We start from the raw sequence: 15,399 nt of genomic DNA on the forward strand, positions 1-15,399 counted from the left end.
TTCCTGCTGATTTTCCTGGGAACAGGATTTTCCCCTAAAGCTTGAGATGTAAATGCCTAGAAAAGCTCTGTTGGAAAGTCCCAGTTGCTGCTATTTTGAATGACTTTATTATGGCTGAAATGAATTCCTGCAGTGAGGCCCAAGCAGACAGCTTCTTCCAACCCTAAACCTCACCTAAGTCCTGAAAGGAAGAGATACCCAAGCTTGAGGTTGGTCCCTCAGTGCCTGGGACTAGCTCCATGTATTGCAGTCACAGAATGGCAGAATGGTTTGGGTTGGAAGGGGCCTTTAAACCTCACCCAGTCCAACCTGCCTGCAGCCAGCAGGGACATCTGCAGCTAGGGCAGGTTGCTCAGAGCCCCAAACAGCCTGACCTGGAATGGTTCCAGGGACAGGGCATCTCCCACTGCTCTGGGCAACCTGGCACAGGTTCTCAGCACCCTCAGTGTTAAACTCTTCTCCCTTCTCTCCGCTCTGAATCTCCCTCTTTCAGTGCAAACCATCCCCCCTTGTCCTGCCACAACACTCCCTGCTCAAAACTCTGTCCCCAGCTTTCTGTTCAGCTCCTTTAAGCGCTGAAAGGCCACCAGAAGGTCTCCCTGGAGCCTTCTCTTCTCCAGGCTGAACAGCCCCAACTCTCCCAGCCTGTCCCCACAGCAGAGCTTCTTCATCCTCTGATCATCTTCATGGCCTCCTCTGGACCCTTTCCAGCAGCTCCATGACCTTTTTGTGCTGGGGGCCCCAGAGCTGGAGGCAGTGCTGCAGGTGGGGTGTGAGCAGAGCAGAGCAGAGGGGCAGAATCCCCTCCCTGTGCTGCTGCTCTCCCTGCTCTGGCTGCAGCTCAGCACACAGCTGCCTGCTGGGCTGCCAGTGCCCATTGCTGGCTCCTGGGGAGTTTGTCACCACCTGACACCCCCAAGGCCTTCTCCTCAAGACTGCTCTCAAGCCACTTCTCTCCCAGTATATATTGCAGGAAGCTGCCTCACAACCCTATTTATGACATGTTTAGGAGTGGATTTGGACCCCATAGGAGAAATCACAGCATTTGTGTGTCTCAGGTGTTCTGGAGGTGACAGATCTTGAATGTGAGTGCTTGAGCTTGTGGGAGGCAGCATTTTCTTTGCTCTTGCTGGAGAAGTCTCTGCTTCAATCCACTTCTCCCAAGTTAATATTCTTGGTGTGTCATGAGTGGGGCAGAGAACAGCATCTTGGCCAAAAGCAAACACACTGAATCAGGTCCACAACTGACTTTGATCTTGAGTGAGTCCTGTGCTGGAAGTGCAGTGCTCTCAGTCTAGCCCAGACCATTGTGGGTGTTAGTCAGCACTGAGGAGCCACCACATTCCAAAAGGGAGTTTCGAGATGTAATTAATTGCTCCTCATAGCAACAAGCCCATAAACACAAGGCATCTTTTCTAGCAAGCTGAGGCAAGTGCAGGTGCTCTGCAGGTCATGGGCAGATGTGAAACTCCTGCTGGAGAGGAGCAGGATCTATATCTGGGGGGAAAAGAAGGTGAAGTTAAATGAAGTTCAGTGAGGTCCATGAGGTTAAAATCTCATGAGGTTGGTTGAGGCCTCGAGCAACCTGGGCTGGTGGGAGGTGTCCCTGCCCATGGCAGGGGGCCTGGAACTGGATGATCTTTGAGGTCCCTTCCAACCCAATCCATGCTATGATCTTTATTGGGATGTTCCCATTACTACAAGCTCTTGTAAAAACTCTTAATGGTAAGTTAAGATCTGCCATGACCTGGTTACCTAGCAAGATCTGAGAGGCTGGCTGTGTAATAATTGATTGAAAATGTGATGAAATATAACTTCAAGGCCCTTAAGAACACTTTTCAGCTTAGGAGGCATACATTCCCATTCAGAGATGTGCAACTGCTATTGAGATTAGAAGGAGTTCCAGTCTGAAACCGTAGGGAAGTACCTCCCCTATGGGCCCAGGCTGGGAGAGCTGGGGGAGACCATAGAGCAGCCTCCCAGTACCTGAAGGGGGCTGCAGAAGAGCTAGGGAGGGACTTTTGACAATGATGAAGATGACAGAAGAACTCTTTGGATGAGTAACAGCCCACAGACCTGTTAACATTCCAACAAACATTCCAAACCATTGTATAATGGTTTTGGATGGAAATAAGAGACAATAAAAGGAGACTTTTGGCAAGAGCTGGGAGTGCCAGGATGAGGGACAATGGCTTTGAGCTGGGAGAGGGGAGATTGAGACTGGAGATGAGGAAGAAATTCTTTAGAGTGAGGGTAGTGAGACACTGGAACAGGCTGCCCAGGGAGGCTGTGGCTGCTTCTTCCCTGGAGATGTTCAAGCCAACATTGAACAGAGCCTTGAGCAACCTGGGCTAGTGGGAGGTGTCCCTGCCCATGGCAGGGAGGCTGGAACTGGATGAGCTTTAAGGTCCCTTCCAACCCAAACCATTCTGTGATTTTATGGTTTTAATCCATTATTCAGAACTGTCCCTGTTTCAAGTTATGGTCTCTGGTTACTGCTGCAGAGCTGTGTGTGGATGTTAAACCGAGCACAAGCCCTGAGCTCTGACTTAGTGCAATGAGCAAATTGGATCAATGTGCTCTGCTGTCTCTCCTGGATGTCCTCAAGGCCAATTTAAAATCATAGAATCCCCCAGGTAAGAAGGGACCTCCAAAGCTCATCCAGTCCATCCCCTCTGCATTCAGCAGGGACATCCTCAAGTAGATCAGTTTGCCCAGAGCCCTGTCAAGCTTCACCTTGAATATCCCCAGGGACGGGACCTCAACCACCTCCCTGGGCATCCTGTACCAGCGCTCAACCAGTTCCAGTGCTGCTTAGATTACTATGAGGAGCACTGTCCTGTGTGTGGCCACTGCTCCATCAGTCACTCTGAACTCCTTTGGTGCCAAATATTTGCCTTCATCCCCTCTAGAAGCAGCAGCATGCAGTGCCATGAACCCCAATGCTAAAGTAATCCTTTTGTTTTGTTTTGTTTTGTTTTCTGTCTGTTTTCTTTCGGCTGTAATTACAGAAATGTGGGAAAGGCTTTTCCAAGGCTTTTGAACTCCAAAGTGGAACAGAAGGAAGACACAGGGGGGACCTACACCGTTCAGTGTTGTTTTCCTTGCACAGGAAGCAGGGGAGGGGGGAGGAAAGGATAAAAAAAAGCCAAGAGAGACCAGGAAAAGCTCAGGATGAGATGAGCACCAAAGGCTCAAGTTTTCAAAGGTCTGCATAACAAACAAGAGACACATTGTGGGTTGCATCTTGACTTTGAAGGCTTGCCACTGTCAACTGAAAGGGAGAAAAAAAACCAACCCAAACCCAACAAAAAAAATGGCAAGGTTTAAAGCCTTAACCAAGTTCACAAGGAAAATATTTGGACTAAAAGTTTTGGAAAGTTTTCTCTCTTTGAAGTAGTTTTTGTCATGTGTTACCAATGTGAACTTTGTTGACCTTGAAACGTTGGTGGGGTTTTTGTTTTGTTTTGTTTTTGTTTTTGCCTTTTTGTTTTGTTTTGTTTTTGCTTTTGGGGAATCAAATAGCAACTAAGTGACACTTTAGTCCAGTCTGAACTCAACAAAGCATCTCCTGGTGGCTCCAGCTTCGTAGCAAATGCAGGCAGAGCAGGGAATCTACGGAAGAGACCTTTATTGTTTGTAAATGAAGCCTGCCAAAACCTTCCCGAAATAGCATTCAGAGACCCTTTTAAGGTCATGGATCCTGAACAAAGCCAGAAGAGCACAAAAAAGGCTGAGGAAAGTCCAAGAAAGAGGCTTCCCAAAGGAGAGGCTTTCCAAGCCAGTATTTCATCCACTACTACGTACCAGGGCAGCTCTGCTTCTTCGCAAGGAACCCCTCTCCGAGATATCATTTCGCAGCAGCACTTTTCTGGGTCTTTGCCTGTTCCGAGGGAGGAGTCTCAGGAGAAGCCTGGACATCAGAAGCAACCTAAGCCTTCCTCTTTTGACCATCCTCCCCACGTTTCTCAGCTTCAGCAGCACGCACTGACACCAGCATTCATGTCTCCTGGGAAACCAGAGCACGTCCTCGAAGGTCCCACATGGCAGCTAGTTGATCCAGTACGACCAGGTCCTTCTGGCTCCTTCTCATCACCCGGGCTTCACTCTCACCACGGCCAGCTCCTCCCTTCCCACTCGCCAATCATTCCTGCCGAGGACATGCCGTCCGTTCAGAAGGTCTACATCCCTCGCTCCTCACAGGTTTCCTTAAAGCAAGCTGAGGAAGTGCACAAGAAGGAAAAGAAACCTCAGAAGCCGGGCAAATACATTTGCCAGTACTGCAGCAGGCCTTGCGCGAAGCCAAGCGTGCTCCAAAAACACATCAGGTCCCACACGGGGGAGAGGCCCTACCCTTGCATTCCATGTGGCTTTTCTTTTAAGACGAAGAGCAATTTGTATAAGCATAGGAAATCTCATGCTCATCGCATCAAAGCTGGGCTGGCCTCAGGGATCGGAGCAGAGATGTACCCCTCGAGCTTGGAGATGGAGAGGATTGGTGGGGAGGAGTTTGAAGAGCCAACAGAAGGAGAGAGCACGGATTCGGAGGAGGAAACGGGGGCCATGTCAGGCCACTCAGCGGAGCTCTCCCCCAGGCAGAAGCACTCCCTGCTGTCCAGCAGTTTGCTGAGCGGCGGCAGCCAAGGCTCCAGCCAGGACCGGTGCTCGCTGTCTCACTCCAGCCTGTCTCAGTCTCTGGAGGACAGCAGCCAGTTTGCAGAGCCCTCCTCAGACCATGCTGCGAGCCATAAGTCCGAGGACACCCACACCATCAAGCAGAAGCTGGCGCTGCGCTTGAGCGAGCGGAAGAAGGTGATCGACGAGCAAGCCTTCCTGAGCCCCGGCAGCAAGGGCAGCACCGAGTCGGGCTACTTCTCCAGGTCAGAAAGCGCGGAGCAGCAGATCAGCCCTCCCAACACCAACGCCAAATCTTACGCAGAAATCATCTTCGGGAAGTGCGGCCGCATCGGGCAGAGGACGGCCGCGCTGGCTGCCAACACCACCCAGGGCTTCCCACACCTGTCTGCCGAGGAGAAACCCAGCATGGTCCCATTGTCTGTGCCTAGGACACAGGTCATTGAACACATCACTAAGCTAATTACCATTAACGAGGCTGTTGTAGATACCAGTGAAATAGACAGTGTGAAGCCCAGAAGAAGCTCTCTGTCGAGACGCAGCAGCATCGAATCTCCCAAGTCTGGTGTGTACAGAGAACCGTTTCAGTTCGATATCAAATCTGCTTCCAGCAGCCAGTTGGAGGCATCGAAAGCGCTGGCGTCCCACGGGGAAAAAATTAAGCCTGAACAATCATTGTTGTCACTTCAGCAATCCCACAGTGCCACAGAGACAGTGCCTCTCCTAAGAAGCCACTCAATGCCTTCTGCTGCATGCACTATAAGCTCCCCACATACCTTTAGAGGTAGCTATTCGTTCGATGATCACATCATGGAGCCTGGAGTCTTAAGCCGCAGTCAAGCATTTTCCTCCCATCCTCGAATGCTGAAACGGCAGCCAGCTATTGAGCTGCCTTTGGGAGTGGAATATCTCTCGGAGGAGGTCAGCTCTGCAAACAAAGAAACTGTTTCCAAGCCTCCTGAGGAGCCTGAAACCAAGGAAAGCGATCTTACCAAAAAGTCACGGAAGGGGCCGAAGGTCAAAGGCTTTATGTACGAGTGCAGCGTCTGCGGTGCACGCTACAAGAAAAGGGACAACTATGAAGCCCATAAGAAGTACTACTGCTCAGAGCTGCAGCTCTCAAAGCCTCGCTCTTCTGCTTCCCACACCTCTTCAGAGACGGAGAAAAGCGCTGCGGATCCTGACACCTGGCCCCAGATGATGCATTACAAGCTGGGGAGTAGTTTGGAGCTCACCCCGCTCCGAAAGAGGCGGAAGGAAAAGAGCCTGGGTGATGATGAGGAGCCTCCAGCTTTTGAGGTGTCAGACACTCCCTCCTCCAGTGCTGGGCCAGGCACTCAGTTTGCAAACCCAGCATCATCTGACGTCGCTTTGAACCTGGCCCGGGAATCCATGAAGTCACCAGCAGAGCCGGGGAAATCCGCACCCTCCGACATCGCTGCCAGCTTCCACGCCAGGAACACCAAACCTGCTCCGAGCACAGAGGGCAAAGAGAGAAGAACGACCTCAAAGGAGATCTCAGTCATCCAGCACACAAGCTCCTTTGAGAAGTCCGACTCTATCGAGCAGGTGAGCAGCTTGGAAGGAGAAGACAAACCCTTGTCACAATACTCATCCCAGCCAACAGCCCAGCACAGCCGACCGCCTCACTCCCTGCAGCCCAAGCTAGTCCGCCAGCCCAACATCCAGGTCCCGGAGATCCTGGTCACGGAAGAGCCTGACAGGCCAGAAACAGAGCCAGAGCCTCCTCCCAAAGAGCCAGAGAAAACAGAGGAGTTCCAGTGGCCGCAGAGGAGCCAGACCCTCTCTCAGCTCCCTGCAGAGAAACTGCCACCAAAAAAGAAGAGGCTGCGGCTGGCCGAAATGGCTCAGTCCTCTGGGGAGTCCAGCTTTGAGTCGGTGTCTCTCACTCGGAGCCCAAGTCAGGAGAGCAGTGTGTCCCATGGCTCCAGCCACTCCGTCTCCTTGGAGCGTGAGGATCACAGCAAGTCAGAGTCCTCTGGGCAGCCCTCTGAGCCCCAGCCCAAGCCTCCCGGCGCAGGCTCGCACATGTTGATGGTACCAAGCCACCATCACCATTCCAGGGAAATGCGGAGATCTGCCTCTGAGCAGACCCCCAACGTGTCCCATCCTTCCCAGATGTCAGAGACCCGCAGTAAATCATTTGACTATGGGAGCTTGTCATCCACTCCTGCCTCCACCCCTGGCCCCTCAACCTCCTCAGCTCCACAGGAGAGAAGGAAATGCTTTCTAGTCAGGCAAGCATCCCTCACTAGACACCCAGAGCATGAGCCAGACTCAGCCCCAGCAGGCCGGCCAGAGGCAGAGGATCTGGTTCCTTCTTCTAGCAAATCTCCCTCGACAAGTTTGCCTCATCAGCCAACATCCTCACCCCCTTTGCCCTCTCACGGTACCTACTCAAGTGAGAAGAGTCAGCCAAAAGACAGCCCTCAGCCAGTGTACACCCAGCCATACACAGAAGCTCTGCAGGTGTTTCACCATCCCATCCCACAGCTAACGCTGCACGAGAAGCACTTCATGGCCCCGCAGGTTTCTATCTTTCCCTACCAGCATCTCCTGCCGCAGCCAGGGCAGTCTGCAGAGCTCTTTGCTGCACACACCATGTCTGACATCCTCTCTGCTCAGTTCACCATGCCTCAGATTCCTCCTTCCATTTTTCAGACCCCACCGCTGCCTCTCCCACAGACGCTCATCCACCCAGGCCCACTCCATATCGCTCCTCCCCTGATGTCTCATCCAGCCGAGGTGCCCTTCAGGCAGCATCCTTCCTTCCTGCCCGTGCATTACCCGGTTTCCTCACCCATCCCTTCAGCCTTTTTTCTGCCTCTCCAGTCTCAGTTTGCTCTCCAGCTGCCAGGCGAGGCCGGTGGACACTTGCCGCAGATCAAATCCAGTTTATTCCCAGCCGTGGAAGCCTCCAGGCTATCCCCGTGCACAGAGTATGACTCGGAGAGTAGGCTGCACCCTCTGACCCGCACCACAAGCCCTTCAGTGTCTGTGTCTGCATCCCAGCTGGTGGTCCCTACCCGGCCAGAGCCAGTGGTGTCGCTGGTGGTCCCCGTCCGCATCCAGACCAACATGCCGTCCTATGGCAGCGCCATGTACACCACCCTCTCCCAGATCCTGGTCACTCAGTCCCAGGGCAGTTCCTCTTCTATCGTCCTCCCCAAGTTCGATGATCGCCAGCCCAAGGGCACCCTGGTCTGCAGCGCTGATGTTCACGGCCTAGGCTTCGATCTGGCCCAGATGATCACAGAGGATCAGAGAAGCATTTTCCAGAGCCCGTATCTGAGGGTGCCCTTACCCTTGCCGGAACGCAAAGGCTACATGCCGCTCACCTCCCCATCCGACAGCATCCTCGGGCTGGAAGGAGCCTCCTCAACAGTTGGGGGAAGCAAAAGGATGCTCTCTCCAGCCGGTAGTTTGGAGCTGACGATGGAAACACAACAGCAGAAGCGAGTGAAAGAGGAGGAAGTGTCTGAAGCAGAAGAGAAGTTGGAAGTGGTGAAGCCGCCCAGTGCAATAGAAGAAGGGAAAAAGCAGGACAAATCTCAGTTTCTCGCAGAAAGCCAAGGCAGGGTCGAGGTTGAAACACCACCGACTCCGTCCTTAGAGCAGTCAGAGCCAAAGGAAACCCCAAGGACTTTGCCACAAGCTGAGTCTCCTTCAGCTTCTCCAAGTTTTGAGGCACTGGAAGAGTACAAGCAGCCAGCTGGCAAACAGTTCCTCGGCAAGGCACCTTTGCAACCTGTGAAGAAGGAAGACTCCAAAGAACCAGTGGAGCAGTCTCCACCAAACCCTCCAAGCCCTGCACCTCTGTCTGAGGGCACTCACAGTGCAATGAAGCCGCGCGAAGGTACAGACACGAAGAAGGTACTGCAGTTCCCCAGCCTCCACACAACCACTAATGTCAGTTGGTGCTATTTAAACTACATAAAGCCAAATCATACCCAGCAAGCTGATCGACGCTCCTCAGTCTATGCCAGCTGGTGCATCAGCTTGTATAATCCTAACCTTCCAGGTATATCCACTAAAGCAGCCCTGGCCCTCCTGAGGTCCAAGCAGAAAGTGAGCAAGGAGACCTACACCATGGCTACTGCTCCACGTCCGGAGGCAGGCAGGCTTGTCCCATCCAGCTCCAGGAAGCCAAAAATGACAGAGGTAATGCAACCCTATCTATTTCTCCTCATCCATTTGGATACATGGGAAGAGGGGGACAAGGGATGGGGAATTGCTGTCCTTAGGCTGATAGGAGTTTGCTCATCCCTCCCTCGGTTTGCTATGCATTTGTTCTCAGTGCAGCTTTTAGAATGAAGCAGCTAAACCCCACTGTAACCCAACCATTCCAAAGCAAAAAGCTAGGCAAGCCTGAACCGAGGCCATGTGCCACCTCTCCCTTCTCCATTTGCCTGTTAATCCAAGGAGCATGTAGGAATCACCACCACACCGTGAACTGCCCCAGCAGCAGAGGATTAGCCCTGATTTGCATTTGCCTGGATATTTCCAGCAGCTTCACCATTTCTTTCCTATCTCTATCTCTAAATTGCTGCTCTAATTCCCTCCCTTTTCGCATGTGCTAAATGCAGAGAGGATTACCTTGGGGAAATGGGATTCTGCCTGCTCGTGCAGCTGCTGATCTCACCTTAATGAACATGGAGAGGCATGCTTAGAAGTGTTTAAGAAAAATATTAAAGGGAGATTTGCAAGAGGTTTTTAGGCTCCCGAAGCAGCCTGGAGGCGTGCAATGGCATCTGGAGAAGTGCCTCGCTAGGTTAGACCTGGAGCTTTGGGCCCTGCGGTTCATAGCCTTAGCTGTCCACCTGCTTTTCCAGGTGTCTAAGGATAGTTTCTAGCTGGTCTGTGGAGTTAAGAGGATCAAGGCAAATGCCTTCAGAGGGGCAGAGCTCACCAAAGACGTTGGCCAGAGTCTTTAATACACTTGTGGTAGCTGCTTAGTGTTAGGTGTCTCATTTTGAGGGCAGACTTTGCCTGCCTTGGTTAATGCTGAACCACGCAGATCTCTTTAATCCGGGTCGTGCTCCTGTAGATTAGCAAACAGAATTTGCTCTGAAGATTTTGGCCATCTGATATTCATCTCCCAGTCAATTTCTATTTGATGGATTATTCACTTTATTTCTGTATCGTGGAATGAAGTCTGAATGTTAAATTTATCATAATCACTGCTGCAGCTGCTGCTTATAAATATGTCTTCAAATACACAGTGGAGTGGCTTTGATTCAATAAATCTTTTTCCTTCTGTTCAGCATTTCCCTCATTCTTCTGCAGAAAGCCAACAGGCTGCATTTCTAGGGATGCAGGGGCAGATAATTACCTGTGCAGTGCAGCAACCAGACCAAGGCTTGAGATTTCTGCACTCTTCTAAGAAGGGTCCTAGCAGAATGCAGTCAGACCATCTTTGATGTCATTCTCCAGCAGAAGTGTCTGTGCTCCTCTGAGCTTTGCTGTTTGACATGGTGCTAAAACACCCACCCAGTGTGTGCTTCAGAAAGAGAGACCCTCACTAAAGTTCAAGCTCTAGGCAGGGATGGTTCAGCCCTTAGTCATCAAAAGACATACTTCCCTGCATGCATTTAGTCTGCTGTGCTCTGCTGAGATCACCCCTGCAGTGCTAGGGCAGCTCTGGAATCCTCAGGACTGACAGGGATCTCTTGGAGCAGGGCCAGAGGAGGCCACAGCAATGCTGGGAACCCTGCTGTAAGGCCAGGCAGAGAGAGTTGGGATTGTTCAGCCTGGAGAAGAAAAGGCTCCAGGGAGACCTTCTGGTGGCTTTTCAGTGCTGAGAGGGGCCAATGAGAGAGCTGGGGACAGAGCTTTGATCAGGACCTTGTTGTGACAGGACAAGGAGTGATGGTTTGAAACTAAAAGAGGGAGATTCAAACTGGAGAGAAGTAAAAAGTTTGATATTGAAGGTGCTGAGAGCCTGTCCCAAGCTGCCCAGAGATGCCTCATGTAGATGTCCTATTCCTGGAATCATTCTGGGTGAGGTGGTTTGGGGCTCTGAGCAACCAACTCTAGTTGCTGACATCCCTGCTGACTGCAGAGGGCTTGGGCTGGGTAAATGCCCCTTCCAAATTAAAGCATTCAGTGGTTCTCTGATGCTGTGAAAAGACTCAAAAGCCTTTTAGACAAAACCCCATGAGCTGACTGGTGGTGAAAGCCCATGTTTTCATGGTCCAATTTGCAAAAGTAAGAGTTTGTCCTGCCAAATTCACTTACAAAAACCCTGGTGTAGCCCAAATCCACCATTAATACCTGCTGCTCAGAGGAGTGTGTTTTGCACAAATTGTTAATGGCAGTGGAGGGGAATTGACCTCATGCCAGGCAGAGAAATAATTTCTGATTAGATGAGCAGTGGGAGTGAAATCTTCAGTTTAATTTTTCAAATGGCACAGGTGAGGCAGGAGCTTTGCTGGGCACTCAGGAAGATGCAGTTCACAGGAGCTGCGTGGCAGCAGCACCCATCCAAGGCTGAAAGTCCAACCTTCAGCTGTCCCTGCTCCAGCTACTTCCCCTAAATATTTTCTTCTTTACCTAACTCCAACGGGGTTGCCCTGTGTCCCCCCAAGGTCACCACCCTGGGTAGAGCACTTCTGGGGGTGCTCTGACTTTGAGTAGGTCCTACAAGGCCAGGTTGGATGTGGCCATGGGCAAGGTGTCCAGAAGGAAGCTACAGGAGAACAGGGAATGGACTTTTTATGAAGGCTTGTAGTGATAGAACAAGAGAGAATGAATTTCAGCTGGAGGAGGGGAGATTGAGACTGGAGAATAGGAAGAAATTCTTTCCAGTGAGAGGCTGGTGAGACACTGGAACAGGTTGCCCAGGTAGGTTCCCTGGGAGGTTCCCTCCCTGGAGGTGGTCAAGGCCAGGTTGGATGAGGCCTTGAACAACCTGGGCTAGGTATCCCTGCCCATGGGGGAGGGTTGGAACTGGATGATCCTTAAGGTCCCTTCCAACCCAAACCATTCTGTGATTTTATGATTTTAATCCATTGTTCAGAGCTGTCTCTGTTTCAAGTTATGGTCTCTGGTTACTGCTGCAGAGCTGTGCACAAGCCCTGAGCTTTGACTTAGTGCAATGAGCAAATTGGATCAATGTGCTCTGCTGTCTCTCCTGGATGCCCTCGAGGCCAGGCTGAATGAGACCTTGAGCAACCTGGGCTAGTGGGAGGTGTCCCTGCCCATGGCAGGGAGGTTGGAACTGGATGATCATTAAGGTCCCTTCCAACCCAACCCATTCCAAGATTCTCTGAAGCTGTCAGCCAACAAGGCAGAAAAGGTGAAGCAGCTCTAATGCTTTGTACACTTTGGCATGCAACAAGCTCCCAGCAAGCAGCAGTGCTCTGAATCCTATCTGTGTACTTGGTCTTAGAATCATAGAATCATAGATTTAAGCTCTTTAGAATCACAGAGTCACAGAATCAATAAGGTTGGAAAAGACCTCAATGATCATCAAGTGCAACCTGTCACCCAAGACCTCATGACTACTAAATCATGGCACCAAGTGCCATATCCAATCCACTCTTGAACACCTCCAGGGATGGTGACTCCACCACATCCTTGGGCAGCCCATTCCAGTGGCAACCTCAAGTTCTGAGGCATCAAAAGATTTAGGACTCTTTCTCCACCTATGGTATTATTAATACTACACAGACCACAAAGTCTTTCTTCTCTCAACACTGCCTGCTCATGTTGTACTGCTTCAGGTACACACAGCCCAACAGGGGTCCACTGCTGATCTTGAAGAGGGAAATTGAATGTTTTCACACAGAGTAATGTTATTGGGGTTTGGTATTTATGGTCTGGAAGTAGGATTGAGGAAGTCTGACAGAAGTTTGCTGGTGGAATTTCCTGAGCACATCAGTTGTGAAGTGACTGTAGGCTCCAGGCTGCGTGTGGGGATGGCTCACGACACTGTCTGGGACTTGCACAGCTCTGTAAAGTGACTGGGATTGTACAAGGGGCTGGCAGTGACTGTATGATGTTGGCTCTCTCTGATGCCTTTCATCTGCCTGTGTTTTGTGCTTTCCAAAGCTGCAATAAATAAACCTGATGCTACGTCTAGAAAGTCAACTGTTTTGTATTCCTCAGTCGATAAGGACCTGGCCTGGCCAGGCCATCGCAGCAGTTCTGTGGAGCTCGTATCAGATTGTGAAGTCCTAACAGACAAGGTTTCAGTTTTAAAGGTGCTCAGTGTGTCTCCTGCCACTGACCTCCTCCAAGCACAGAAATCTCCACACCCAGAGACGCGAAATTGAGGCCATTTCTGCTGTCAGTTGTTACACTGGTTCTTGGCACTGTTCTGTCTGCTCTCCCAAGCAATTTCCAAGCATAGTTAGGGAGACAGGACAGAGACCATGCCCAGGAAGCATCTAGGAAGGCTATGTGGTTCTGATGGTGTGGATGTGGGCTCACCTGCACAAGCTGGCCCCAGGGGAGCAAAGAGCTATCCTGGGTGCATTTAATGCTCTAAGCTGAGCTCCTGGCCCCAGGGGAACAAAGAGCCATCCTGGGTGCATTTAATGCTCTAAGCTGAGCTCCTGGCCCCAGGGGAAAAAAGAGCCATCCTGGGTGCATTTAATGCTCTAAGCTGAGCTCCTGGCCCCAGGGGAACAAAGAGCCATCCTGGGTGCATTTAATGCTCTAAGCTGAGCTCTGAAATGATTGGGAAAATCTCCAACGTTTGAGCTCAGTTTTACAAAGCTGCTTTTTAGTGAGTCCATCCCTTCTCCTGCTGAGAACTTGGTGGTAGTACCAGCAGCTGGGGAGGCTGGGTTGTAGCCCATGGAATTGTGCATGGCTCACTTGGAGCTAGTCAGTCTCTGGCTTCCCCTTCAACCATGGGAGACAAGGAGGCACCTCTTGAGTGATTCATTCCCCCTTAAGATAAGTGTCTAAGGTAGGGCAGATGAATCACCCTTGAGAGCTGCCACTCTTCCCAGTAACTTTAAAGACTCAAGGGTGAGCAGCTCAGCTTTAGATTCCTGCCAGTCCATTGGCTACACTCAGGCCAAAATCCCACTCAGAAGCCTGGTGTCTCAAATGCTCTCAGTGTTTCCATGACTTACATAAAAAACAGGTAATCCAAGTTGGACTTCAGAGATGTTCTTGTGCTTGTGTGAGAAGCACCCCTTGTAAAAGGAATCTGCTTTCAACTTCCAGAGCCTTGGAGACCTCTCTTATTTGTCCTGTTAGGTTATAGGGTGGGCAACATCCTAAGATTTCATTCTGGGTGTGGAGAGCTCCCCTTGCAGTGCACAGAGCTGGAGGGGCAGCTGTAACGTTTAGGTCCACGCAGGATAACACATACCATTAAACGTGCTGGTGGAGCTGTTTAGACCTGGGTCTGAACAAGGGGTGGCAAATTTAACAGTGGGAAAAAATCAGATTTTACCCTGGGAACATTTGGGGAGGTTGAGGATTATTTTCTCCCATTGGTTTTGTGGCTTTCTCTGTGCTATGCCCTTGGCAACAGGGTTTGGGTGAAAGGAAATCACCCGCGAGAGCTTCGGCTGTCAAGTGATTCATGTCAAGTGCAGATGATGGCTGAAGGCCAAATCCCTGGGAATGTATGTGGGGGAAACCCAAAGGCTGAGGTTAAGGAGATGAATTCTGCAGATGTCTCCACTCTAGACCTCTGGAGATGTACATATTAGAGAGGATTATCCAAGGACAGAGCAGTGGATTTGGGAACAGAGGCCCATGGCTCCACCACATGCTCAGGGTGACCCCAGCCAAGACACTTCTCTTTATGCCTCACTATTCCAGTTGGCATCAGCTGAATGATTCACAGTTTGCATTGGGTTGGAAGAGACCTTCAAAGGTCATCTTGTCCAACCCCCCCTGCAGTCAGCAGGGACATCTCCAACTAGATCAGGCTGCCCAGCCACATACCTGGGCAGCCTGTTCCACCTTTGCTGGGCAGGACTTCCTCCTGAGGTCCAGCCTAGCTCTGCCCTGCTCCAGTTTCAAACCATTGCCTCTCATCCTATCCCCACAGGCCCTTCTGAACAGTCCCTCCCCAGCTCCCCTTCAGATATTGATAAGTATCTCTAAGGTGTCCCCAGGTGATCTTGAGCCCCCACATGCGGGGGCTGCTGTAAAACCTTGTAAGGGTCGCAGCAAATAGAGCACAGGCAACAGGGCTCCAAGTGCAGAAGGAGAGGTCCAGTTTGTTAAGAGGATGTCCCCAGGGACTGCACTTAGCTGTCAGGAGCAGCGTGTGGTAGGTTTGCTGGCTCCTTCTGAGGCTGTTTGGTCTGTGTCTGTCTTGGAGTGACTCTGTGTGTAATCATGGATTGTTTTGCTCTTTTGGGGAGATAGGTTCATTTGCCTTCGCTCCTTTCTAATGAAGGTCGAAAAGATATAACTAGAGCTGAGAAGGAAGAGGATAAAAGAGGAAAAGCAGAAGAAGAGGCTCTTGTGACCAAAAGAGGGGAGCCAGTCAGGATCAAGATCTTTGAAGGAGGGTAAGTGTCTCGTTTTATTTCTCTTGCTGTGTCCCAGCTGTGTGGGAGTTGCTGCTAACAATGATGGCGAGTCAGTGAAGGTGCCACCTGGAGGTGAGCAGGAGGCCAGAGACAGTTGGATTGCAGCTTATGTTCTACAGCCACTCTGCAAACGTGGCCCTGGAGATCAGTAGACACTCCAGACTGCATTCATTGTCGTTCTTTGAGTTGTCTGTAAGTTAGCAAGCACCTCAGTCTCATTTCTGAGTGGATGGTT

The 15,399-nt window shown here is 51.0% G+C and overlaps 1 protein-coding gene and 1 long non-coding RNA gene across 5 annotated transcripts in view; both read left to right on the forward strand.

The window, feature by feature from the left end:
* Positions 1-3,124, forward strand: part of LOC128898205 (uncharacterized) — a 37,092-nt gene extending 33,968 nt beyond the window's left edge. The window contains exon 3 of the long non-coding RNA XR_008462737.1: positions 3,012-3,124. This is a non-coding gene — a long non-coding RNA (uncharacterized LOC128898205). The remainder of the gene's footprint in view (positions 1-3,011) is intronic.
* Positions 3,125-3,285: 161 nt separating this feature from the next.
* HIVEP3 (HIVEP zinc finger 3) overlaps positions 3,286-15,399 on the forward strand; it is an 85,839-nt gene continuing 73,725 nt past the window's right edge. For all 4 annotated transcript variants that reach the window (XM_054170348.1, XM_054170349.1, XM_054170351.1 and 1 more), the window contains exons 1-2: positions 3,286-8,817; positions 14,998-15,143. In XM_054170348.1, coding sequence (XP_054026323.1) covers positions 3,697-8,817; positions 14,998-15,143 — 5,267 coding nt within the window. In that variant the 5' untranslated portion in view covers positions 3,286-3,696. The remainder of the gene's footprint in view (positions 8,818-14,997; positions 15,144-15,399) is intronic.

This window comes from Dryobates pubescens, chromosome 20 (assembly GCF_014839835.1).
Source record: "Dryobates pubescens isolate bDryPub1 chromosome 20, bDryPub1.pri, whole genome shotgun sequence".
Taxonomy (NCBI): domain Eukaryota; kingdom Metazoa; phylum Chordata; class Aves; order Piciformes; family Picidae; genus Dryobates; species Dryobates pubescens.